Source organism: Scyliorhinus torazame, chromosome 12 (genome assembly GCF_047496885.1).
Source record: "Scyliorhinus torazame isolate Kashiwa2021f chromosome 12, sScyTor2.1, whole genome shotgun sequence".
In the NCBI taxonomy this organism is placed as follows: domain Eukaryota; kingdom Metazoa; phylum Chordata; class Chondrichthyes; order Carcharhiniformes; family Scyliorhinidae; genus Scyliorhinus; species Scyliorhinus torazame.
The window spans coordinates 2,493,758-2,520,752 of NC_092718.1; the positions used below are offsets into that span (position 1 = coordinate 2,493,758).

The 26,995-nt window shown below is 50.8% G+C and overlaps 1 protein-coding gene across 3 annotated transcripts in view; it reads left to right on the forward strand.

Moving 5' to 3' along the window:
* Positions 1 to 25,941, forward strand: part of LOC140387337 (ubiquitin carboxyl-terminal hydrolase 50-like) — a 379,426-nt gene extending 353,485 nt beyond the window's left edge. For all 3 annotated transcript variants that reach the window (XM_072470273.1, XM_072470274.1, XM_072470272.1), the window contains 4 exons: positions 4,420 to 4,584; positions 20,950 to 21,092; positions 23,448 to 23,580; positions 25,725 to 25,941. In XM_072470273.1, coding sequence (XP_072326374.1) covers positions 4,420 to 4,584; positions 20,950 to 21,092; positions 23,448 to 23,580; positions 25,725 to 25,901 — 618 coding nt within the window. In that variant the 3' untranslated portion in view covers positions 25,902 to 25,941. The remainder of the gene's footprint in view (positions 1 to 4,419; positions 4,585 to 20,949; positions 21,093 to 23,447; positions 23,581 to 25,724) is intronic.
* The last annotated feature ends 1,054 nt before the right edge of the window (positions 25,942 to 26,995 follow it).

Consider the following 26,995-nt stretch of genomic DNA (forward strand, 5'->3'; position numbering starts at 1 on the left):
AATGTTCTGTTGCTCCCCCACAATGTTCTGTAGCTGTCCCACAATGTTTAGTAGCTGCCCACAATGTTCTGTAGCTGTCCCATAATGTTCTGTTGCTCTCCCACAATGTTCTGTAGCTGACCCACAATGTTCTGCAGCTCTCTAACAATGTTCTGTACATGCCCACAATGTTCTGTCGCTGTACCACAATGTTCTGTAGCTGCCCACAATGTTCTGCAGCTCTCTAACAATGTTCTGTACCTGCCCACAATGTTCTGTCGCTGTACCACAATGTTCTGTAGCTGCCCACAATGCTCTGTAGCTGCCCACAATGTTCTGTAGCTGCCCACAATGCTCTGTAGCTGCCCACAATGCTCTGTAGCTGCCCACAATGTTCTGCAGCTGCCCACAATGTTCTGTAGCTGTCCCACAATGTTCTGTAGCTGGCCACAATGTTCTGTACCTGCCCACAATGTTCTGTAGCTGCCCACAATGTTCTGTAGCTGTCCCACAATGTTCTGTTGCTCTCCCACAATGTTCTCTAGCTGACCCACAATGTTCTGTAGCTGCCCACAATGTTCTGTACCTGTCCCACAATGTTCTGTAGCTGCCCACAATGTTCTGTACCTGCCACAATGTTCTGTAGCTGTCCCATAATGTTCTGTTGCTCTCCCACAATGTTCTGTAGCTGACCCACAATGTTCTGCAGCTCTCTAACAATGTTCTGTACATGCCCACAATGTTCTGTCGCTGTACCACAATGTTCTGTAGCTGCCCACAATGTTCTGTAGCTACCCACAATGTTCTGTAGCTGTCCCACAATGTTCTGTACCTGCCACAATGTTCTGTAGCTCTCCCACAATGTTCTGCAGCTGTCCCACAATGTTCAGTAGCTGCCCACAATGTTCTGTAGCTGTCCTACAATGTTCTGTAGCTCTCCCACAATGTTCTGTAGCTGTCCCACAATGTTCTGTAGCTGGCCCACAATGTTCTGCAGCTGTCCCACAATGTTCTGTAGCACTCTCACACAATGTTCTGTAGCTGTCCCACAATGTTCTGCAGCTGTCCCACAATGTTCTGTAGCACTCTCACACAATGTTCTGTAGCTGTCCCACAATGTTCTGTAGCTCCCCCACAATGTTCTGTAGCTGTCCCATGTTCTGTAGCTCTCCCACAATGTTCTGTAGCTGTCCACAATGTTCTGTAGCTGCCCACAATGTTCTGTAGCTGTCCCACAATGTTCTGTAGCTCTCCCACAGTGTTCTGTAGCTGTCCCACAATGTTCTGTAGCTGCCCACAATGTTCTGTAGCTGCCCACAATGTTCTGCAGCTCTCCCACAATGTTCTTTACCTGCCCACAATGTTCTGTAGCTGTCCCACAATGTTCTGTTGCTCTCCCACAATGTTCTGTAGCTGTCCCACAATGTTCTGTAGCTCTCCCACAATGTTCTGTACCTGCCCACAATTTTCTGTAGCTGTCCCACAATGTTCTGTAGCTCTCCCACAATGTTCTGTAGCTGTCCACAATGTTCTGTAGCTGTCCCACAATGTACGTAGCTGCCCACAATGTTCTGTAGCTCTCCCACAATGTTCTGTAGCTGTCCCGCAATGTTCTGTAGCTGTCCCACAGTGTTCTGTAGCTGCCCCACAATGTTCTGTAGCTGGCCCACAATGTTCTGTAGCTGTCCACAATGTTCTGTAGCTGTCCCACAATGTACGTAGCTGCCCACAATGTTCTGTAGCTCTCCCACAATGTTCTGTAGCTGTCCCACAATGTTCTGTAGCTGTCCCACAATGTTCTGTAGCTGTCCCACAATGTTCTGTAGCTGTCCCACAGTGTTCTGTAGCTGCCCCACAATGTTCTGTAGCTGTCCCACAATGTTCTGTAGCTGTCCCACAGTGTTCTGTAGCTGCCCCACAATGTTCAGTAGCTGCCCACAATGTTCTGTAGCTGTCCCACAATGTACGTAGCTGCCCACAATGTTCTGTAGCTCTCCCACAATGTTCTGTAGCTGTCCCACAATGTTCTGTAGCTGTCCCACAGTGTTCTGTAGCTGCCCCACAATGTTCTGTAACTGTCCCACAATGTTCTGTAGCTGGCCCACAATGTTCTGTAGCTGTCCCACAATGTTCTGTAGCTGTCCCACAATGTTCTGTAGCTCTCCCACAATGTTCTGTAGCTGTCCCACAATGTTCTGTAGCTGTCCCACAGTGTTCTGTAGCTGTCCCACAATGTTCTGTAGCTGTCCCACAATGTTCTGTAACTGTCCCACAATGTTCTGTAACTGTCCCACAATGTTCTGTAGCTGTCCCACAATGTTCTGTAGCTGTCCCACAATGTTCTGTAACTGTCCCACAATGTTCTGTAGTTGTCCCACAATTTTCTGTAGCTCTCCCACAATGTTCTGTACCTGCCCACAATGTTCTGTAGCTGACCCACAATGTTCTGCAGCTGTCCCACAATGTTCTGTAGCTGCCCACAATGTACTGTACCTGCCCACAATGTTCTGTACCTGCCCACAATGTCCTGTACCTGCCCACAATGTTCTGTAGCTGCCCACAATGTTCTGTAGCTGCCCACAATGTTCTGTAGCTGTCCCACAATGTTCTGTAGCTGCCCCACAATGTTCTGTTGCTCTCCCACAATGTTCTGCAGCTGTCCTACAATGTTCTGTAGCTGCCCACAATGTTCTGTAGCTGCCCACAATGTTGTGTAGCTGTCCCACAATGTTCTGTAGCTGCCCCACAATGTTCTGTTGCTCTCCCACAATGTTTTGTAGCTGTCCCACAATGTTCTGTAGCTGCCCACAATGTTCTGTAGCTGGCCCACAATGTTCTGTAGCTGTCCCACAATGTTCTGTAGCTGTCCCACAATGTTCTGTAGCTCTCCCACAATGTTCTGTAGCTGTCCCACAATGTTCTGTAGCTGTCCCACAGTGTTCTGTAGCTGTCCCACAATGTTCTGTAACTGTCCCACAATGTTCTGTAGCTGTCCCACAATGTTCTGTAGCTGTCCCACAATGTTCTGTAGCTGTCCCACAATGTTCTGTAACTGTCCCACAATGTTCTGTAGTTGTCCCACAATTTTCTGTAGCTCTCCCACAATGTTCTGTACCTGCCCACAATGTTCTGTAGCTGACCCACAATGTTCTGCAGCTGTCCCACAATGTTCTGTAGCTGCCCACAATGTTCTGTAGCTGCCCACAATGTACTGTACCTGCCCACAATGTACTGTACCTGCCCACAATGTTCTGTACCTGCCCACAATGTCCTGTACCTGCCCACAATGTTCTGTAGCTGCCCACAATGTTCTGTAGCTGCCCACAATGTTCTGTAGCTGTCCCACAATGTTCTGTAGCTGCCCCACAATGTTCTGTTGCTCTCCCACAATGTTCTGCAGCTGTCCTACAATGTTCTGTAGCTGCCCACAATGTTCTGTAGCTGCCCACAATGTTGTGTAGCTGTCCCACAATGTTCTGTAGCTGCCCCACAATGTTCTGTTGCTCTCCCACAATGTTTTGTAGCTGTCCCACAATGTTCTGTAGCTGCCCACAATGTTCTGTAGCTGCCCACAATGTTCTGTAGCTGTCCCGCAATGTTCTGATTGATGTTTCCAGCATAATTCTGAGTGCATTTGTAAAGCTGATATTATGGAAGACCCAAATGAATCCTGGGTCAGCATTTGTTGCCCATCCTGTGGTGATCTCTATATGTGCATGTACACAAGGGGTTAATGTGTCATCAGTAGCATCACATGGTCACTAGAGGCCCGACCAACAGGGGTATAAAAGGCAACCACATTGGGTCTCTCTCTCTCTCTTTTGGGTGCACTGTGATCAAAGCAACAGCAGACTAGTTTAGATGGCCAGTGGAGTTACGTATAGTGACCATAGTTGGATCTTGTTAACCTTATCACTCGTATCAATGTTAAGGTAGAGAACTCATGTAAATATTGTTGTAGTTACTCAATAAACCTTTTACTACTGGAAGAGTTTGAATCTTCTTCATCGAGATTCAGACCTCATCACTAACCAAGGATTGAGTAGCACATGTTACCTACCACACAGGGAACAAAGCACATTTTGCCCCTGAGCTGAGTGGCTCACTTGGCCTTTCAGTGGGGGGCAGTTAAGAGTCAACTGCATTGCTGTGTGGGTCTGGAGTCACATGTAGGCCAGGCCGGGTAAGGGCAGCAGATTTCCTTCCCTGACGGGCATTAGTGAACCAGATGGGGTTTTTCGACAATGGCTTTTAATTTTAATTTTGCTGAATTCAAATTTCACCATCTGCCGTTGTGGGATTGGAACCCAGGACCCCCCCCCCCAGGTCTCTGGATTACTAACCAGTGACCTGGTGGTGATAGTCCGTTAGTGATGGTGATGCATGGCTCCGGGTTATGTGATTTTTCCCAAAAAGGGTAAATTATCTGTTTTTCCTCAGTCTACAGGAGTGAGAAATGTGGAAACGTCGATTGTTACAAACCTATTTCAGGGACAACTGAGCTATGTCAAATTGTGTCTAAGTTGTTACCACAAAACCAGCCAAACAGAGAATTTTCTGAGCCTGTCACTGCCGATGCCTCCAGACAGCAGGTGCTCCATTCAGGTAAAAGATTATCACCAACTTGTTAAGGACATTAGAAATAGGAGTAAGGCCATTCGGCCCTTTCAATCTTTCCTGAGTCTGTCCCACAATCACGGCTGATCTGATTGTGACATCAACTCCACTTTCCTCTCTGGAGGCGTTTAAACCTGCCTCTCACCCCCAGAGCTTCCCACACACACGAAAACAATATGACTGGCAGCTCTGTCTCTGCTCCTGCTGTGTGGCCAGCTTTGCTGTGGTTGAAGGTTGTGTTTATCTTGGAGTGGCCTCTCCTCTCTCCTTGAAGGGTTACCCAATCTTGTTCTTTCAACCCAAATGTTTATTTTTCATTTTTTCGTGCACCTGGACATCGCTGCCTCAGCCAATATTTATTACCCATCCCTAGTTGCCCTTTAGAAGGTGGTGGTGAGCTGCTTTCTTGATCCACTGCAGTTCCTGAGGTGTAGGTACACCCACTGTGCTGTTAGAGAGGGAGTTCCAGTCACAGTGAAGGAACGGCCGATATATTTCTAAGTCCGGATAGTGAGTGACTTGGAGGGGAACCTCCAGGTGGCGGGGTTCCCAGGTATTTGCTGCTCTTGTCCTTCAACATGGCAGTGATTGTGAGTTTGGAAGGTGGTGACTAAGGAACCTTGGTGAGTTCTTGTAGTTCATGATGCAGATGTGCACACTACATCCAAACAAACCTGGAAACATCTGAACTCGGGGCAAGAGTCGGCCAGTCGGCCCCTGAAGATCACCGACATGTTGCTGAAAAACGACCCCCAAAACATCTCCAACTTAGTGCAGGACCAGAACATGTGATTGGCTGGGCCCCTCCCACACCGCTCACAAATATCCTCCACCCCCTCAAACAACCGGCTCATCCTCGACTTTGTCAAGTGCGCTCTGTGTACCACCTTTATCAACCCCGGCCTCGCACACGAGATTGAGGCGTTCACCCTCCGCAGCACCTCACACCACAGCCCCTCCTCCAGCCCCATCCCCAGTTCCTCCTCCCACTTGGCCATAACCCCCTCTAGAGACGCCACATCCTCCTCCAGAATCCTCCCCCCACCCCGTCACTGACAGCACCCCCTCCAACAGCGAGGAGGGCGATGCCACTGGAAAAGTCAGAAAGACCTTCTTCGTGAAATCCCGCATCTGCATCTACCTGACACCCTCCCCCAGTGGACCCCAAACTTCTCCCGCCAACTCCTCCAAACTCGCAAACCACCTTCTAGAAATAGGTCCTTCATCCCCATCCGCCCTCGCTCCTCCCACCCCCGAAACCTCACATCCATCTTCCCCAGCTCAAACCCATGGATCCCTCGGATTGGCATCAACTTTGATCCCGCTCCTAACCTAAATTGCTGCCGAAATTGCCTCCATATTTTCTTTTTTTTAAAATATATTTTATTGAAAATTTTTTCCAAACAACAATTTTTCCCTCTTACAAAGCAAACGAAACAATAACAAAACAGAGATGTTTAACAATACACAGGTAACAAAACCCCATTGTCTATTGACCTAAACTAAACTAACCCCCCCCCCCTCCCCCTGGGTTGCTGCTGCTGGTCATCTGTTTTCCCTCTAACGTTCCCCTAGGTAGTCGAGAAATGGCTGCCACCGCCTGGTGAACCCTTGAGCCGACCCTCTCAGGGCAAACTTTATCTGCTCCAGTTTAATGAACCCCGCCATATCGTTTACCCAGGCCTCCAGTCCGGGGGGGGTTTGCCTCCTTCCACATGAGTAGGATCCTGCGCCGGGCTACTAGGGACGCAAAGGCCACAACGTCGGCCTCTTTCGCCTCCTGCACTCCCGGCTCATCCGCAACTCCAAATAGAGCTAGCCCCAAGCCTGGTTTGACCCGGGCCTTCACCACCTTCGAAATCACTCCCGTCACTCCCTTCCAATACCCTTCCAGTGCCGGGCACGACCAAAACATATGTGCGTAGTTTGCCGGGCTCCCGCCACACCTCCCACATTTGTCCTCCACTCCAAAGAACCTGCTCAATCTTGCCCCCGTTATGTGTGCTCTATGTAGCACCTTAAATTGAATCAGGCTAAGCCTGGCGCATGAGGAAGAGGAATTTACCCTGCTTAGGGCATCAGCCCACATACCCTCCTCTATCTCCTCCCCTAATTCTTCTTCCCACTTTCCTTTTAGTTCGCCCACCGACTCCTCCCCCTCTTCCCTCATCTCTCGGTATATCTCTGACACCTTGCCCTCTCCGACCCACACCCCTGAAAGCAACCTGTCCTGTATCCCATGTGTCGGGAGCAACGGAAATTCCCTCACCTGTTCTCTAGTAAACGCCCTCACCTGCATATATCTCAAGAAATTTCCCCGGGGCAACTTATACTTTTCCTCCAATGCTCCCAGGCTCGCAAAAGTCCCATCTATAAATAAATCTCCCACCTTCCTAATTCCCAACTGGTACCAGCTCTGAAATCCTACATCCATTCTTCCTGGGGCGAACCTATGGTTGTTCCTGATAGGGGACCCCACCAGGGCTCCCCGCACCCCTCTCTGTCACCTCCACTGTCCCCAGATATTCAGTGTTGCCGCCACCACCGGGTTCGTGGTCAACTTTTTAGGTGAGATCGGTAGCGGCGCCGTCACCAGCGCCTCTAAACTCGTCCCTTTACAGGACTTTCTCTCCAGTCTTTTCCACGCCGCTCCCTCACCCTCCATCATCCATTTACGTATCATTGCCACATTGGCGGCCCAATAGTAATCGCCCAAGTTCGGTAGTGCCAGTCCTCCTCTGTCCCTGCTACGCTGAAGGAACCCCCTCCTTACTCTCGGAACTTTCCCTGCCCACACGAAGCTCGTGATGCTCCTGTCTATTTTATTAAAAAAGGTCTTGGTGATTAGTATAGGGAGACATTGAAATACAAATAAGAACCTCGGGAGGACCATCATCTTAATTGCTTGCACCCTGCCCGCCAGCGATAGAGGCTGCATGTCCCACCTCTTGAAGTCCTCCTCCATTTGTTCTACCAACCGTGTCAGATTAAGTCTGTGCAAGGTTCCCCAGCTCCTAGCGATCTGAATCCCCAGGTATCGGAAGTTTCTTTCCACTTTCCTTCGAGGCAAGCCTTCTATCTCTCTACTCTGGTCCCCTGGATGTATCACAAATAATTCACTCTTCCCCAAGTTTAGCCTATACTCCGAGAATTCCCCGAACCCCCTCAAAATTCGCATAACCTCTATCATCCCCCCCGCTGGGTCCGACACGTATAACAATAGGTCATCTGCGTATAACGAGACTCGGTGTTCTTCTCCCCCTCTAATCACCCCTCTCCATTTCCTGGAGTCTCTCAACGCCATGGCCAGAGGTTCAATTGCCAACGCGAACAACAATGGAGACAGCGGGCATCCCTGTCTTGTTCCCCTATATAATCGGAAATACTCCGATCTATGTCGACCTGTAACTACACTTGCCGTTGGAGCCCCATAAAGAAGTCTAACCCAGCTAATAAACCCGTTCCCAAACCCAAACCTCCTTAACACTTCCCATAAATACTCCCACTCCACCCTATCAAATGCCTTCTCTGCGTCCATTGCCGCCACTATCTCTGCCTCTCCCTCCACTGGGGGCATCATTGTCACCCCTAATAGTCGTCGCACGTTAACATTCAGTTGTCTCCCTTTTACGAACCCTGTCTGGTCTTCGTGCACCACCCCTGGGACACAGTCCTCTATCCTCGATGCCAGTACCTTTGCCAGCAATTTGGCGTCCACGTTCAATAATGAAATAGGTCTATAGTACCCGCACTGCAACGCATCTTTGTCCCTCTTCAAAATTAGCGATATCGTCGCCTCCGACATCGTCGGGGGTAGAGTCCCCCCTTCCCTGGCCTCATTGAACGTCCTCGCCATCAACGGGGCCAACAAGTCCACATATTTTCTGTAATAGTCCACCGGGAACCCGTCCGGCCCCGGGGCCTTCCCTGCTTGCATGCTCCCCCGTCCCTTAATAACCTCGTCCACCTCAATCGGCGCCCCCAGGCCTGCCACCTCCTGCTCCTCCACTTTCGGGAACCTCAATTGGTCCAGGAACTGCCGCATCCCCTCCTCTCCCTCTGGAGGTTGAGACCTATACAGTTCCTCATAGAAGGTCTTGAACACCTCATTTATCTTTCCTGCCCTTCGCACCGTGTCTCCCCTTTCGTCTCTAATTCCTCCTATCTCCCTCGCTGCTGTCCTCTTTCGCAATTGATGCGCCAACAGGCGACTAGCCTTTTCCCCATATTCATACCTCCTCCCCTGTGCCTTCCTCCACAGTACCTCCGCCTTTCTGGTGGTCAGAAGGTCAAACTCCGTCTGGAGTCGTCTCCTGTCCCTGTACAATTCCTCCTCCGGGGTCTCTGCAAATTCCCTATCCACCCTTAAAATCTCCCCCAGTAATCTTTCCCTTTCCTTGGCCTCTGTTTTCCTTTTGTGGGCTCCAATAGAGATCAGCTGTCCTCTGACCACCGCTTTTAATGCTTCCCAGACCACTCCCACAGGGACCTCGCCGTCGTCATTGACCTCCAGGTATCTCTCAATACACCCCCGCACTCTTGCACACACTCCCTCATCCGCCATCAGTCCCACATCTAATCGCCAGAGTGTTCTCTGCTCCCTTTCCTCTCCTACTTCCAGGTCCACCCAATGTGGGGCATGATCCGAAACCGCTATGGCTGAGTACTCAGCTTCTTCCACCCTAGAGATCAATGACCTTCCCAACACAAAAAAATCTATCCGAGAGTACACTTTATGGACATGGGAGAAGAAGGAAAACTCCCTAGCCCTAGGTCTAAGAAATCGCCATGGATCCACTCCCCCCATTTGGTCCATAAACCCCTTAAGTACCTTGGCCGCTGCCGGCCTTCTTCCGGTCCTTGAGCTGGATCTATCTAGCCCCGGGTCCAGCACCGTATTAAAGTCCCCTCCTAAAATCAAGTTTCCTGCCTCCAGGTCCGGAATACGCCCCAGCATCCGTCTCATGAATCCCGCATCATCCCAATTTGGGGCATACACATTAACCAACACGACCTCCATTCCCTCCAGCCTACCACTCACCATTACATATCTACCTCCGCTATCTGCTACGATGTTCTTTGCTTCAAATGCTACCCGTTTCCCCACCAAAATGGCCACCCCTCTGTTCTTTGCGTCCAGTCCTGAGTGGAACACCTGTCCCACCCATCCTTTCCTTAGCCTAACTTGGTCCGCCACCTTTAGGTGCGTCTCTTGGAGCATAATCACGTCTGCCCTTAGTCCTTTCAAATGCAGTCGGGCCCTTTTTATCGGTCCGTTCAGGCCTCTCACGTTCCACGTGATCAGCCTCACTAGGGGGCTACCTGCCCCCCTCCCGTGTCGACTAGCCATTGCCTTCTCTAGGCCAGTCCCATATCCCGCCTCCGCGCTCCCACTTGCTCCCCCAGCGTCGCATACCATCCCCGCCCACCCACTCTTTAGCCATTTCCTTTTGGATTTCCGCAGCAGCAACCCAGTTGTCCTCCCCGCTAGATCCCTATCTAGCATGATTGCTCCCCCATATCACTTCCGTAAGTCAGCTGACTTCAACTGACCCTGGCTACTCCTGCTCACTCCTCGACCCCCCCCCCCCCCGTGTGGGGGAACTCCCATCCGCCTTGCGCCTGTCTTCCCGCCTTATTCTTTCTGGCGCAGGAACATCCCTTTACCTGACCCGCCTCTTATGGCGCAGCTCCCTTTCCCCTCCCCCTCTCCTTCCCCATTCTCCGACTATGTCCCGTCTTTCCCCCCTCACCGGCGCCCACATTTCCCCAATGTCTCCCCCCTTCCCTGTTTACTTCTCAATTAACTTCCACCGTAACATTAACAATAACATTTCCTGCAGTATCAGTCCCTCAGTTCCGGTCCAGTTTCTCTTCTTTGATGAAGGACCATGCTTCCTCCGCCGTCTCAAAATAATGGTGTCTCTCCTGATACATGACCCATAGTCTTGCCGGCTGCAGCATCCCGAACTTCACCTTCTTTTTGTGCAAAACCTCTTTGGCTCGGTTAAAACTCGCCCTCCTTCTCGCCACCTCTGCACTCCAATCCTGGTACCCCCGCACCACTGCATTCTCCCATCTGCTATTCCGCACCTTTTTAGCCCATCTCAGGACCTCTTCTCTATCCTTAAGGCGGTAAAATCGCACGATTATCGCCCTCGGTGGTTCTCCCGCTTTTGGTCTTCTCGCCGGGATCCGATTTGCCCACTCCACCTCCATGGGGCCCGCAGGGGCCTCAGCACCCATCAGTGAGCTCAGCATCTTACTTGCGTACGCTCCACAGTCCACTCCTTCCACACCCTCAGGGAGACCTAGTATCCGAAGGTTCTTCCTTCGCGCTCCGTTTTCTAGGGCCTCGATCCTTTCAGTACACTTTTTATGAAGTGCCTCGTGCGTCTGAGTCTTAACCGCCAGGCCCAGGATCTCGTCCTCAATATCTGTCACCTTCTGCTCCACCACGCGGAGCTCTGTCTCCTGGGTCTTTAATGTCTCCTTGAGCCCCTCAATTGCCTGTAGCATCGGGGTCAGCACCTCCCCCTTCAGCAGCTCCACGCACCGTCTCACGATTTCATCCTGCTCAGGCCCCCATGTCGCCTGCGCTTTCTCTGCCGCCATCTTGTACTTCTCTCTTTCTGACCCTTTGGTCGACGATTCCTCGCGCTGCAGCCGCCGCCGCCGGTTTTTTCCTCCTTCGTTTGGGGGGGGACTCCCTTCTCACACACCCCACACCGGGTTGCTTCGTCGAAAAATTCTCCGTTGGGGCTCTTAAAAGAGCCCGAAGGTCCGTCGGAGCTGGAGCCGCCGAAACGTGCGGCTAGCTAGGCATCACCGCAACCGGAAGTCCCTTCAGTGGCCTTGATGAGGTCTTTTCACAGTTGTTCCCTCTGCTGCTAGAATTCACCTTTGATACAGGCCCTCAGGTCAGCTTGCAGCTTTAAGCTTGCCCTTCCCCCGCCTGCATGCTGGAAGAGGCCCTGTTTATCCTGCAGTTGCAGCCAAATCTTTTACTGTTTCTGCCGTGTCTGGCAACCAAGAGACATACCCTTCCTGGGGGACACTGTCGGGGAAATGTTGCAGCCTTCTTCCCACACCGGGAAATGGCAAACAAATGCCGTGGGGGCCCTGTAAAAGAGCCCAAAATCCGTTCCAAGCGGGAGCTACCGAATATGCGACCTAGCTCTGCATAGCCGCACCTGGAAGTCCGCCTCCATATTTTCAACGTGACCACATCACCGCACTCCCCGAATATTTCCCTGGGGCAAACGGGAGCGGCACCGTTGCCAGTGCCCGCAACTCTGACCCCTTACAAGAGTCCGCCTCCATCCTCATCCACAAAGCCTCCTGCTCCCTAGTCCAACCCTGCACCTTCCCCATGTTCACTACCCAATAATAATACATCAGGTTTGAAAGGGCCAGGCCCTCTGACTGTCACTCTCTCTGAAGCACCATCCTCCCAATCCTCGCCACCCACACCAACGGCGAGATCAACTGTTCAACCCCCAGAAAAACCTGTTTCAGCAAAAAGACTGAAATAAAAACAAAAACCGGGCAGAATGTTCATCTTAACCACCTGCACCCGGCCTGCTAATGATACGGGAAAGCCAGCCCGCACCTCAGCACGTCCGCCTAGACCCTGCCCGCCAAACGCGTGAAATACAACTTACGGATCCGAGCGCAGTCCCAGCCCACCTGGACTCCCAGATTCCTAAAGCGGGTCATTGTCACCCGAAATGACAACCCCTCCAAACCCACTCCCACCCCCGGAGAAGACAACTCAAACACTCACTGGTTAGCATTGTTGCTTCACAGCTCCAGGGACCCTGGTTCGACTCACTTGTCTGTGCGGAGTCTGCACGTCCTCCCCGTGTCTGCGTGGGTTTCCTCCGGGTGCTCCGGTTTCCACCCACAAATCCCGAAAGACGTGATGTTAGGTACTTTGGACATTCTAAATTCTCCCTCTGTGTACCCGAACAGGCGCCTGAATGTGGCGACTAGGGGCTTTTCACAGTAACTTCATTGCAGTGTTAATGTAAGCCGACTTGTGACAATAAAGATTACTATTATTTAACTTTATAGCCTGAAAAAGGCCGGGGTTGATAAAGGTGGTACACAGAGCGCACTTGACAAAGTCGAGGATGAGCCGGTTGTTTGAGGGGTGGAGGATATTTGTGAGCGGTGAGGGAGGCGATGCACGATCAATTGCACAAAGACTAAAGTTGGGGACAACTGTTGCTTTATTACAGTCAGATGCGAGGCCTCCTGCTGCAGCTGGCGAAATGGCAGGGCACTGGAGGTCATGCATATTTATACAGTTCTCCCTGGGCGGAGCCAGCCGGCAGGAGCTACCGGCGAACCTGGAGGGCAGGTCCCACCTTACATCCCCTAATACAGAGGTTCACCACAGGACGGGCCCAGCCAATCACATGTTCTGGTCCTGCACTAAGTTGGAGATGTTTTGGGGGTCGTTTTTCAGCAACATGTCGGTGATCTTCAGGGGCCGACTGGCCGACTCTTGCCCCGAGTTCAGATGTTTCCAGGTTTGTTTGGATGTAGTGTGCACATCTGCATCATGAACTACAAGAACTCACCAAGGTTCCTTAGTCACCACCTTCCAAACTCACAATCACTGCCATGTTGAACTTTACAGCCTGAATAAGCAAATCCTGTCGTATCCCCACCGAAGAGCTTGGGTTGGAGATACACAGCAACAGATCATCAGCGTACAGGGACACCCTATACCCCCCCTCCCTATCCCCTCCCCTCCCTATCCTCACCCTCCCTCCCTATCCCCACCCTCCCTCCCTACCCCACCCTCACCCTCCCCACCCTCCCTCCCTATCCCCACCCTCCCTCCCTACCCCACCCTCACCCTCCCCACCCTCCCTCCCTATCCCCACCCTCCCTCCCTATCCCCACCCTCCCTACCCCACCCTCACCCTCCCCACCCTCCCTCCCTATCCCCACCCTGCCTCCCTATCCTCAACCTCCCTCCCTATCCTCAACCTCCCTCCCTATCCCCACCCTCCCTACCCCCCCTCACCCTCCCCCCTCCCTATCCCCACCCTCCCTCCCTACCCCACCCTCCCTCCCTACCCCAGCCTCCCTCCCTATCCCCACCCTCCCTCCCTATCCTCAACCTCCCTCCCTATCCCCACCCTCCCTACCCCACCCTCACCCTCCCCACCCTCCCCACCCTCCCTCCCTACCCCACCCTCCCTACCCTCCCCCTCACCCTCCCCCTCCCTATCCCCACCCTCCCTCCCTATCCCCACCCTCCCTACCCCACCCACCCTCCCTAGCCCCACGCTCCCTCCCTACCCCACCCTCCCTCCCTATCCCCACCCTCCCTCCCTATCCCCACCCTCCCTCCCTATCCTCAACCTCCCTCCCTATCCCCACCCTCCCTACCCCACCCTCACCCTCCCCACCCTCCCTACCCCACCCACCCTCCCTATCCCCACCCTCCCTCCCTATCCTCAACCTCCCTCCCTATCCCCAGCCTCCCTCCCTATCCCCACCCTCCCTCCCTATCCTCAACCTCCCTCCCTATCCCCACCCTCCCTACCCCACCCTCACCCTCCCCACCCTCCCTCCCTACCCCACCCTCCCTACCCCCCCCTCACCCTCCCCCCTCCCTATCCCCACCCTCCCTCCCTATCCCCACCCTCCCTACCCCACCCACCCTCCCTAGCCCCACGCTCCCTCCCTACCCCACCCTCCCTCCCTATCCCCACCCTCCCTCCCTATCCCCACCCACCCTCCCTATCCCCACCCTCCCTCCCTATCCTCAACCTCCCTCCCTATCCCCACCCTCCCTACCCCACCCTCACCCTCCCCACCCTCCCTACCCCACCCACCCTCCCTATCCCCACCCTCCCTCCCTATCCTCAACCTCCCTCCCTATCCCCACCCTCCCTCCCTATCCTCAACCTCCCTCCCTATCCCCACCCTCCCTACCCCACCCTCACCCTCCCTACCCCACCCTCCCTCCCTACCCCACCCACCCTCCCTATCCCCACCCTCCCTCCCTATCCCCACCCTCCCTCCCTACCCCACCCACCCTCCCTATCCCCACCCACCCTCCCTATCCCCACCCTCCCTCCCTACCCCACCCTCCCTCCCTACCCCACCCCACCCTCCCTCCCTACCCCACCCCACCCTCCCTCCCTACCCCACCCACCCTCCCTATCCCCACCCTCCCTCCCTATCCCCACCCTCCCTCCCTATCCCCACCCTCCCTCCCTACCCCAGCCTCCCTCCCTATCCACACCCTCCCCATCCCCACCCTCACCCTCCCTATCCTCACCCTCACCCTCCCTATCCCCACCCTCCCTCCCTACCCCACCCTCACCCTCCCTACCCCACCCTCACCACCCCACCCTCCCTCCCTATCCCCACCCTCACCTTCACCCTCCCTACCCCACCCTCCCTCCCTATCCCCACCCCACCCTCCCTCCCTATCCCCACCCTCACCCTCCCTATCCACACCCTCACCCTCCCTATCCTCACCCTCACCCTCCCTATCCCCACCCTCCCTCCCTCCCTCCCTATCCCCACTGACTGTTCCAGCCCTGCCCTCTCCTCCTCATCTACTTCGGGACACTTCAACCGCCTCAGAAACTCCCTCCTCTCTGACTCATCCTCCAGAGGCTCCGATCTATACAACATTTTATAAAACTCCTTGAATGCCTTGTTCACCTGTCCCAGTGCCAGCACCAACTCCCCTGGTACATCCCGGACCCAAACAATCCCTCGTGCAGCTCCCCGTACTCGTACACAGCCCCCTTCGCCCGGCTTAACTGCCGAACGGCCTTTCCTGTGGATAGAGGGTCAAACCTTGCCTGTAATTCCTTTCTCACCAGAAGATCCGGAGTCGGATCCTCCGCATACCTTCCAACCACCTCCAGCATTCCCTCCCCCAGCCGCTACCCCTCCTCTCTCGCCTCACTGTCCACCTGAGCCTTAACCGAGATGACCTCACCCCTCACTACTGCTGTCAACGTTCCCCACACCACCGAGGGCCAAACCTCCCCATTCCTACTAATCCCACATAATCCTCAATCACTCTTCCCATCTTTGCACAAATCTTGGGTCTGACAACAGCCCCACGCCCAACCTCCAGGCCCGTCTCTGTGCCGGCCCCTTCTCCAGGACCACATCCACCCAATGTGGAGCCTGGTCCGAGATAACAATCGTTGAATATTCTGCTTTCCTCTTGCAGGGCAAGAGTTATAGCTGAGGAAGGGCAATTATGATGCCATTAGACGTGACTTGGGGGGGGATAAGGTGGAGAAGTAGGCTGCAAGTGTTGGGCACACTGGATAAGTGGGGCTTGTTCAAGGATCAGCTACTGCGTGTTCTTGATAAGTATGTACCGGTCAGGCAGGGAGGAAGGCGTTGAGCGAGGGAACCGTGGTTTACCAAAGAAGTGGAATCTCTTGTTAAGAGGAAGAAGGAGGCCTATGTGAAGATGAGGTGTGAAGTTTCAGTTGGGGCGATGGATAGTTACAAGGTAGCGAGGAAGGATCTAAAGAGAGAGCTAAGACGAGCAAGGAGGGGACATGAGAAGTATTTGGCAGGAAGGATCAAGGAAAACCCAAAAGCTTTCTATAGGTATGTCAGGAATAAGCGAATGACTAGGGAAAGAGTAGGACCAGTCAAGGACAGGGATGGGAAATTGTGTGTGGAGTCTGAAGAGATAGGCGAGATACTAAATGAATATTTTTCGTCAGTATTCACACAGGAAAAAGATAATGTTGTGGAGGAGAATGCTGAGACCCAGGCTAATAGAATAGATGGCATTGAGGTACGTAGGGAAGAGGTGTTGGCAATTCTGGACAGGCTGAAAATAGATAAGTCCCCGGGTCCTGATGGGATTTATCCTAGGATTCCCTGGGAGGCCAGGGAAGAGATTGCTGGACCTTTGGCTTTGATTTTTATGTCATCATTGGCTACAGGAATAGTGCCAGAGGACTGGAGGATAGCAAATGTAGCCCCTTTGTTCAAAAAGGGGAGCAGAGACAACCCCGGCAACTATAGACCGGTGAGCCTCACGTCTGTAGTGGGTAAAGTCTTGGAGGGGATTATAAGAGTCAAGATTTATAATCATCTAGATAGGAATAATATGATAAGGGATAGTCAGCATGGCTTTGTGAAGGGTAGGTCATGCCTCACAAACCTTATTGAGTTCTTTGAGAAGGTGACTGACCAGGTAGACGAGGGTAGAGCAGTTGATGTGGTGTATATGGATTTCAGCAAAGCGTTTGATAAGGTTCCCCACGGTAGGCTATTGCAGAAAATACGGAGGCTGGGGATTGAGGGTGATTTAGAGATGTGGATCAGAAATTGGCTAGCTGAAAGAAGACAGAGGGTGGTGGTTGATGGGAAATGTTCAGAATGGAGTACAGTCACAAGTGGAGTACCACAAGGATCTGTTCTGGGGCCGTTGCTGTTTGTCATTTTTATCAATGACCTAGAGGAAGGCGCAGAAGGGTGGGTGAGTAAATTTGCAGACGATACTAAAGTCGGTGGTGTTGTCGATAGTGTGGAAGGATGTAGCAGGTTACAGAGGGATATAGATGAGCTGCAGAGCTGGGCTGAGAGGTGGCAAATGGAGTTTAATGTAGAGAAGTGTGAGGTGATTCACTTTGGAAGGAATAACAGGAATGCGGAATATTTGGCTAATGGTAAAGTTCTTGGAAGTGTGGATGAGCAGAGGGATCTAGGTGTCCATGTACATAGATCCCTGAAAGTTGCCACCCAGGTTGATAGGGTTGTGAAGAAGGCCTATGGAGTGTTGGCCTTTATTGGTAGAGGGATTGAGTTCCGGAGTCGGGAGGTCATGTTGCAGCTGTACAGAACTCTGGTACGGCCGCATTTGGAGTATTGCGTACAGTTCTGGTCACCGCATTATAGGAAGGACGTGGAGGCTTTGGAGCGGGTGCAGAGGAGATTTACCAGGATGTTGCCTGGTATGGAGGGAAAATCTTATGAGGAAAGGCTGATGGACTTGAGGTTGTTTTCGTTAGAGAGAAGAAGGTTAAGAGGAGACTTAATAGAGGCATACAAAATGATCAGGGGGTTGGATAGGGTGGACAGTGAGAGCCTTCTCCCGCGGATGGAAATGGCTGGCACGAGGGGACATAGCTTTAAACTGAGGGGTAATAGATATAGGACAGAGGTCAGAGGTAGGTTCTTTATGCAAAGAGTAGTGAGGCCGTGGAATGCCCCACCTGCTACAGTAGTGAACTCGCCAACATTGAGGGCATTTAAAAGTTTATTGGATAAACATATGGATGATAATGGCATAGTGTAGGTTAGATGGCTTTTGTTTCGGTGCAACATCGTGGGCCGAAGGGCCTGTACTGCGCTGTATGGTTCTATGTTCCTCACCCCAGCCAACTGCGCATTCCCTATAATAAAAAAGTTGATCCTTGAATACATATTGTGTTCTGACGAGAAGAATGAATACTCCCCCTCCCGTGGGTGCAAAAACCTCCACAAGGGTGGTGAATCTGTGGAACTCTTTGCCGCAGAAGGCTGTGGAGGCCAATTCACTGAGTGTCTTTAAGACAGAGATAGAGAGGGCAGCACGGTGGCGCAGTGGGTTAGCACTGCTGCCTCACGGCGCCGAGGTCCCAGGTTCAATCCCAGCTCTGGGTCACTGTCCGTGTGGAGTTTGCACATTCTCCCCGTGTCTGCGTGGGTCTCACCCCCACAACCCAAAGATGTGCAGGGCAGGTGGATTGGCCACGCTAAATTGCCCCTTAATTGGAAAAAAATGAATTGGGCACATTAAATTTTTTTTTTCTAAAAAGACAGAGATCGACAGGTTCTTGATCAATAAGGGGATCAGGGGTTATGGGGAGAAGGCAGGAGAATGGGGATGAGAAAATATCAGCCATGATTGAATGGCGGAGCAGACTCGATGGGCCGAGTGGCCTAATTCTGCTCCTGTGTCTTATGGTCTTACCTCCACTCCACCCTGTCAAATGCTTTCTCGGCCCCCAAAGACACAATCACCTCCGGCTCGGGCTCAACGGATGGGGAGAGAATAATTCACAGCTGCCGATTTATTGGCCGACAATTCCCGACTCTTAACAAAACCTGCCTGATCCTCCGCAATCCCCTCAGGGAGACAGGGCTCCAGCCTGACCGCCAACGCCTTAGCCAGTATCTTAGCATCAAAATTCAATAATGAGATAGAACGGTGTGACCCATACCCCCCTGGGTCCTTATACTTCTTCTACAGAAGGGAAGATGTCTGTGAGAGTGTAGGACGTAGGGATCCCCGGACAGAGAATCATTAAACATGGCAACCAGCAACAGGACCAACTGATCAGCAAACGTCATGTAGAATTCCATAGGAAACCCCTCAAAGAATCATAGAATTTACAGTGCAGAAGGAGGCCATTCGGCCCATCGAGTCTGACCTTGGAAAGAGCGCCCCACTAAAGCCCGTAATCCCACCTCACCTTTTTTGGACACTGTGGGGCAATTTAGCGTGACCAATCCACCTAACCTACACATCTTTGGACTGTGGGAGGGAACCGGAGCACCCGGAGGAAACCCACGCAGACACAGGGAGAACGTGCAGACTCCGCACAGACAGTGACACAGCGGGGAATCGAACCTGGGACCCGGGAGCTTTGAAGCAACAGTGCTAACCACTGTGCTACCGTGCTGCCCCAGGGGCTTAGCCCGTCTACATCTGCCCAATACCTATCCCAGTCTCTTCAGGGCCTAACGGATCTCTCGCCCCCACCACTGGAAAAGCCAATCTATCTAAAAATGTCAACATGTCCAACCCTCCCCAGCGGGGGCTCCGACCTACAGAGACCCTGGTAGAAAACCTCAAACACGGCATTGGCTTTATCTGGAGTGGAAACCAAATTCGCACTTGTGGTGAATGTATTCACCATAATGCAGGACACTGTCACCATTATATCTACCTAATGTAACCTTTGACCTGGAAGTGGTGATACGAGCTGCTTCCAGGTACGGTGCTGTAACCCCGGTGGGCTCCGCCTTCACCGGGGCCATATATAACCTGGTCACCTGCGGGTGCCACTCATCTGGCTAGGCAAGTTCACGACTAATAAAGCCTTTTGTTCACTCGCTCTCTCGGCCTCTTGGTGAATTGAAGGTATATCAATTTATTAGTCGTCGACAGCACCATGGTTGGGGTGTAACTGGATGGAAGTGTCTGAATGGAAGAGATCCTAAACACTTGGGGGGTGATATCTCCATGGGATCTCCTAATTGTCTGCAGACACTCATTAGCTCCTCTGTTAACTTCAGCACAGCTTCATGTTGGTTGAACAGGAAATTTTCCAATCCCGAATATTCCACAGTGGGAATATTTTCCTGGCTTCACATCGGATTTACATGGATACATAGGAGATAGGAGCAGGAGGAGGCCTTTTGGCCCTTGGAGCCTGCTCCGCCATTCATCACCATCATGGCTGATCATCCAACTCAATAGCCTAATCCTGCTTTCTCCCCATAGCCTTTGACCCCATTCTCCCCAAGTGCTATATCCAGCCGCCTCTTGAATATATTCAATGTTTCAACTACTTCCTGTGGTAATGAATTCCACAGGCTCACCACTCTGTGTGAAGAAATGTCTCCATATCTCTGTCCGAAATGGTTTACCCTGAAACCTCAGAATGTGACCCCTGGTTCTGGACACACCCATCATTGGGAACATCTTCCCTGCATCTACCCTGTCCAGTCCCGTTAGAATTTGATAAGTCTCTACGAGATCCCCCCTCATTCTTCTGAACTCCAGCGAGAACAATCCCAACCAAGTCAATCTCTCCTCATAGGACAGTCCCGCCATCTCTGGAATCAGTCTGGTAAACCCTCGCTGCACTCCCTCGAGAGCAAGAACATCCTTCCTCAGAGAAGGAGACCAAAACTGCACACGATACTCCAGGTGTGGCCTCACCAAGACCCTGTATAATTGCAGCAACACATCCCTGCTTCTGTACTCGAAACCTCTCGCAATGAAGGCCAACATACCATTAGCCTTCTTTACCGCCTGCTGCACCTGCATGCTTACCTTCAGCGACTGGTGCGCAAGGACACCCAGGTCCCGCTGCACACTCCCCTCTCCCAATTTACAACCATTCAGGTAGTAATCTGCCTTCCTGTTTTTGCTTCCAAAGTGAATAACCTCACGCTTATCCAAATTATATTGGATTTGTGAAGCTTGCTTTATTTGGTAGATGAGTGATTGTTATCAGAGGTGGGGATTATAATTCTGCCAAATCTTTTCTCATGCTTCTTAGTTTTTCAAAGATGTTTCTTCAAACGAGCCCTGCTCTGTAATAAGTGGCTGCTATTTCTTAGGACTGTCTCAGATTGTTCTTTAAAGACGAGGTTCTCAGCTCCAGGGACCAGCCTTTCTGTTCCTTTTGTGGGAAGAAGCAGGACCAGACGGAGAGCATCCAGCTACTGAAAGCACCTGATATTATCATCATCCATCTGAAACGGTAAGATAATTCCTGTTATCCTGCAATTTACAGTGCAGAAGGAGGCCATTCGGCCCATCGAGTCTGCACCGGCTCTTGGGCACGCCTCCACCCTACCCCCGTAACCCCACCTAACCTTTGGGCAATTTAGCACGGCCAATCCACCGAACCTGCACATCTTTGGACTGTGGGAGGAAACCGGAGCACCCGGAGGAAACTCACGCAGCCATGGGGAGAACGTGCAGACTCCGCACAGACAGTGACCCAAGCCGGGAATTGAACCTGGGACCTGGAGCTGTGAAGCAACAGTGCTAACCACTGTGCAATGTGCTGCCCTCGGTTTAATGGGGTGTGAGCTTCTTGCCAAGACCAGTGTTTGTTGCCCATCCCTAACTGTCCATGAGAGGCTGTTTAGCACAGGGCTAAATCGCTGGGTTTGAAAGCAGGCCAGCAGCACGGTTCAATTCCCGTACCAGCCTCCCGAACAGGCGCTGGAAAGTGGCGACTAGGAGCTTTTCACAGTAACTTCATTTGAAGCCTACTTGTGACAATAAGTGATTTTCATTTCATTCAGAAGGTGCTTTCCTGAAGCAGTGCCTGGACCTCCCCAGTCCTCCATGTCTGATTATGTCATCTCTCCGTGTGTTTTTTAGGTCATTACAATGAGTGCAGTGGAATCGGGGTCTCCACCTGATGTCAGTCCTGATGCGCTTGGGCTCAGAATCCAGTCTGATTTGGGAGTGAGGCAGGTGTAGGGTGGGAGCTAGGCCCAGACAGACCCCAGGGTTGATTAGTGACTGGCTGAGTAAACGCACTGTTTGGAGTGGGAACATTGAGCTTGGTTCTCCAGTCCTGATGACTACCTATTGAAGTCCAGTGGAGTTGCCTGATCGCAATGTGAGGACTGTGACAGCTGAGGATTATTAGCTTCATGACAAAAAGTTGGCAAAGATGGACATTGGATTGGGTTTGTTTATTGTCACGTGTACCGAGGTACAGTGAAAAGTATTTTTCTGAGAGCAGCTCAACACATCATTAAGTACATGGGAAGAAAAGGGAATAAAAGAAAATACATAATAGGGCAACACAACATATACAATGTAACTACATAGACACCAGCATCGGGTGAAGCATACAGGGTGTAGTGTTAATGAGGTCAGTCCATAAGAGGGTCATTTAGGAGTCTGGTGACAGTGGGGAAGAAGCTGTTTTTGAGTCTGTTCGTGCGTGTTCTCAGACTTCTGTATCTCCTGCCCGATGGAAGAAGTTGGAAGAGTGAGTAAGCCGGGTGGGAGGGGTCTTTGATTATGCTGCCCGCTTTCTCCAGGCAGCGGGAGGTGCAAATAGACATGTCTGATGATTTCAAAAAAATAATTTTATGGGATGTGGACATCGCTGGCTGGGCCGGCATTTATTTCCCTTGAACCGAGAGGCTCTCTAGGCGATTTCAGAGTCACCCACACTGCTGTGGGTCTGGGTACAGAGCAGGTAAGGATAATAGAAGGTGAACCAGGTGTTTTTAAAAAAATGACAATCAACAAACCATAGATTTCCTACAGAGCAGAAGGGGCCATTCAACCGATCGAGTCTGCACCGACCCTTTGAAAAAGCATCCTACCTAGGCCCACTATCCCCTATCCTCATAGACCCGTGCATTGATCACGGCCAATCCACCTAACCTGCACATCTTTGCGCTGTGGGAGGAAACCGGAGCACCCGGAGGAAACCCACGCACACACTGGAGAACATGCAAACTTCTCATAGTCACCCAAGGACAGAATCGAGCCCGGGTTCCTGGTGCTGTGAGGCAGCAGTGCTAACCACTGTGCCGCCCAGGACCTCCGAGTATTTCCCCCGATCTCTGGATCACCAGTGCAGTGACAATGCCACTACCCCAGCGCCTCCCTCTGTGAACTGTCACAATACAGCTCCAGTGGACTGTATCTGTGTGGCTGCACAGAACCTACAAAATCATGATCCATTACATTTTCATGTCAATTTACTAAAGTTTTGGGCAGTCCGTGTACTGACTGCCAGACGATCTGTAGCAGTTTGGGAGGAAAGCTGTCTTGGTTTAAGGGGCGTCTTGACAAACACTTGAACAGGATGGGAATAGACGGATATGGAGCCCGGAAGTGTAGAAGATTGTAGTTTAGACGGGCAGCATGGTCGGCACGGGCTTGGAGGGCCGAAGGGCCTGTTCCTGTGCTGTACATTTCTTTGTTCCATTGGATTTCTCATCTGGAAGAAATTCCCTGGCCTTTTCCTGGTGTCCTGTCAACTGATCCCTGACCTTTGCAGATCCATTTGCAACACAAATATTAGGGTTCATCATAAATACAGAATTAATAATCCAGATTTGTCTCTCTCTGCTAGTTTTGAATCTGATGACCACGGCAATCGGAAACTGACCAGCACTGTGGCCTTTCCACTTGAAGATCTAGATTTGTCCCAATATACAAGCAACCCAACAACTCAACAGCTAAAGTATCATCTTTATGCTGTTGTGGTAAGTAAAGTCATGAATCTATTTCTGGCAAATGGACCTCATTTGTCCTTGTTCATTTCAGGAACATTGCTGAGTCCACAGAGGATTGACAGAAACATTAGATGCAGCAGCCCCCACGCACCCCCCCCCAATTCCCCCCAACGCACCCCCCCCAATGCCCCCCTCCCCCAACCCCAACCCCAATGCCCCCCCGCCCCCCCTCCCCCCCACCCCCACCCCCACGCACCCCCCCCATGCACCTCCTCCCCTCCGCACCTGCAAGGCTTCGGTCTCAAATGTTTATGAAGAATAAGATGCCCGCATGAAGAGTGTAAACTTCACATAAGTGGATCATGTGCATGTAGAATTCCACAAACTCTTAAAATACACTCTAGTCACCATTTATAAAAATATGCATTTAGAGTACCCAATTTTTTTTTTCCAATTAAGGGGCAATTTAGCGTGGCCAATTCACCTACCCTGCACATCTTAGGGTTGTGGGGGTGAAACCCACTCAGACAAGGGGAGAATGTGCAAACTCCACACGGACAGTGACCCAGAGCCCGGATTGAACCCGGGTCCTCGGTGCCGTGAATCCACTGCGCACCTTGTAACTCACCATTTTAATGAAATGTCCTCATTTATATTGACGAGATGTCAGCGAATGGTATTGCAGGAAGATCAAAATCACTCACACATCCTGAGAACAAAAGGTAAAATTTTTTGGAGGAATTAGTGAAGAATTGGTACCACAGACGTGTCTTAGCTGTGACCATCGGTCTTTTGATGTGAATAGAGTGGAAGATGAGTGAAGAGCTTTTTTAAAAAAACTTTTGGAGATTTTATTTCATAAGACAAAACCCGTCTCGATTACATTACAAAAGTTTATTCAATTTTATAAAAGTTTTAACTAAACAACTGCTCATCTTGGTATAATAGAGGGTCGGATACAAATATCCCACACAACGATTCATTGTTCTGTCAGATGTAGGTTAGACACTTTTTTATGGAAAGGAAGAAATAACAGATGTTAATTACTGGAAACACACATGGCCAAGGAACTGGAGGAAGCAAAAGCTGTGATTGAATTGGAGGCAGTGGAGCTATAATTTCCCCACTCCACCTGAGGCAGGAATATAATAATAATCTTTATTGTCACAAGTAGGCTTTCATTAACACTGCAATGAAGTTACTGTGAAAAGCCCCTAGTCGCCACATTCCGGCACCTGTTCGGGTACACAAAGGGAGAATTCAGAATGTCCAATTCACCTAACAGCACGTCTATCGGGACTTGTGGGAGGAAACCGGAGCACCCGGAGGAAACCCACACAGACACACGGGGAGAACGTGCAGACTCCGCACAGACAGTGACCCAGCCGGGAATCAAACCTGGGACCCTGGAGCTGTGAAGCAACTATGCTAACCGCTGTGCTACCGTGCTGCCCACAGCAAAGCCACTAGATTTCTCCCCCATTTGACGCAAGAGGTGGAATTAAGCTTTTAAAGATCTCCAGGTTGCTTTTAATCACAAGTGTAAAATGCCCGAGAAAGGTCATTGTACCAGATGTTTATTTCAAAAAGTATCGTTTATATGTCAAGCTCACCAAACCCCTTCTGATTAATAATAATAATCGTTTATTGTCACAAGTAGGCTTCAATGAAGTTACTGTGAAAAGCCCCTAGTTGCCACATTCCGGCGCCTGTTCGGGGAGGCTGGTACGGGAATTGATCCGTGCTACTGGCCTTGGTCTGCATTACAAGCCAGCTGTTTAACCCTCTGGGGTTTATGGGGAGGCTGTGGCGTAGTGCCATTGTCATTGGATTAGTAATTCAGAGACCCAGGGAAATCTGGAATTAAGGGCCGTGAAATCATTGTCGATTGCCGTAAAACTCCATCTGGTTTACTAATGTCCTTCAGGGGAGGAAATCTGCTGCCCTTACCCGGTCTGGCCTACATGTGACTCCAGACCCACTCAGCGATGCGGTTGACTCTTAACTGTCCCCCACTGAAAGGCCGAGCAAGCCGCTCAGTTCATCGGCAATTTGGGATGGGCAACAAATGCTGGCCCAGCGACACCCACATCCCAAAGAATGAATAAAAAATAAATAAATAAAAATGTACCAGTGAAGTTGGGGTGAATTTCCATGACCTTTTCTCTCCACAGAATCACACAGGCACTTTAGATAGCGGTCATTACACTGCCTACTGCAAGAACCCAGTAACACAGACCTGGCACGAATTCAACGATGCTAAAGTGAGCAGCATTTCTGAGCAGAAAATCCAGTCACCAGCTGCATATGTTCTTTTCTATAATTGCGTGAATTTTCAGTGGGCACAATGAGACCATCTCAGATAGACTACAATAAACTGTTTCCCTATAATCCGGTTTTCTTCTGTACTTGCCCAAGAGGGCAGCGCATTATATAAATTATGTAATTAATTCTAAATGTAATAAATCATGCTGTTATTTTATCTGTTATTGTCTAAACTGGACTTTGAGCCATAGATTAAAGGTATTCCCTTCTGCAATGAGTCTGATGCAGTGTGTAATCAGATGTATTTTTTATTAATAATCAGCTTATAAGACACGCAAAGTTTGGGGTATCAAACAACATTTTCTCACAAAGAGTGTGGTTTACATCTGAGCATCGAGATGTTTGCGGTATATACAGCACCACTTGCTGGAGTAAGGCCCACTCACTATCTCACATTGTGAAAACTGGCAAGGTTGGACATTGGTTTTCATGGTTAATGGCAAGAATAACAAGGTTTTGTCATAACATTTACCAAAGAAATTGTAAAGGCAAGTCCAGAGTTTGAGAATATCAATTTCAATTTCTGGCAGTAGGTTTTTGAGGGCTTAACAATAGGCGAGTGGCTAAAATGTAATTGGCAAAATAACAGAATGATTAGTGGTTCATCCAACTGATTTATCGCAAACATTTTTACTCTCACAAAAGTTGACTCCTTTGCCAGTATTGAGGATGTGAATGTTTGAGCCCAGCATTTGTGACAAAAAACAAAGCTAAAGTATTTGCAAATACCTTCATCAGAAAGTATGAAGTGGATAAAGTATTATGCTTCAGCCATTTCTTTATATCATGTGGAATGAATGAAACCAGCTGTAGCCACTGGTACAGTGGATGTTATGGGCCCTAACCACAACCTGGCAGTGCTCCAGGAGTAGCTGTGTCCATCATCAAACTGATTACAACATTGCCAAATACCCAAAAGGTGGAAAGTGCCCAGAAATTGCCACAAAAAGCAGAACAAATGCAGACTGGTCACTGTCCCAGTCATTCAGTAAAGTAGTAATGGATTGTTTCAGCAGGACCTCTTGGCTCCAGCCTTCAATACAACCTTGGCTCAAACATGAACAGGAATTGCTGAATATCAGAGCTGTGTGAGGACTGTCCTTGACCTCAAGGTGACATT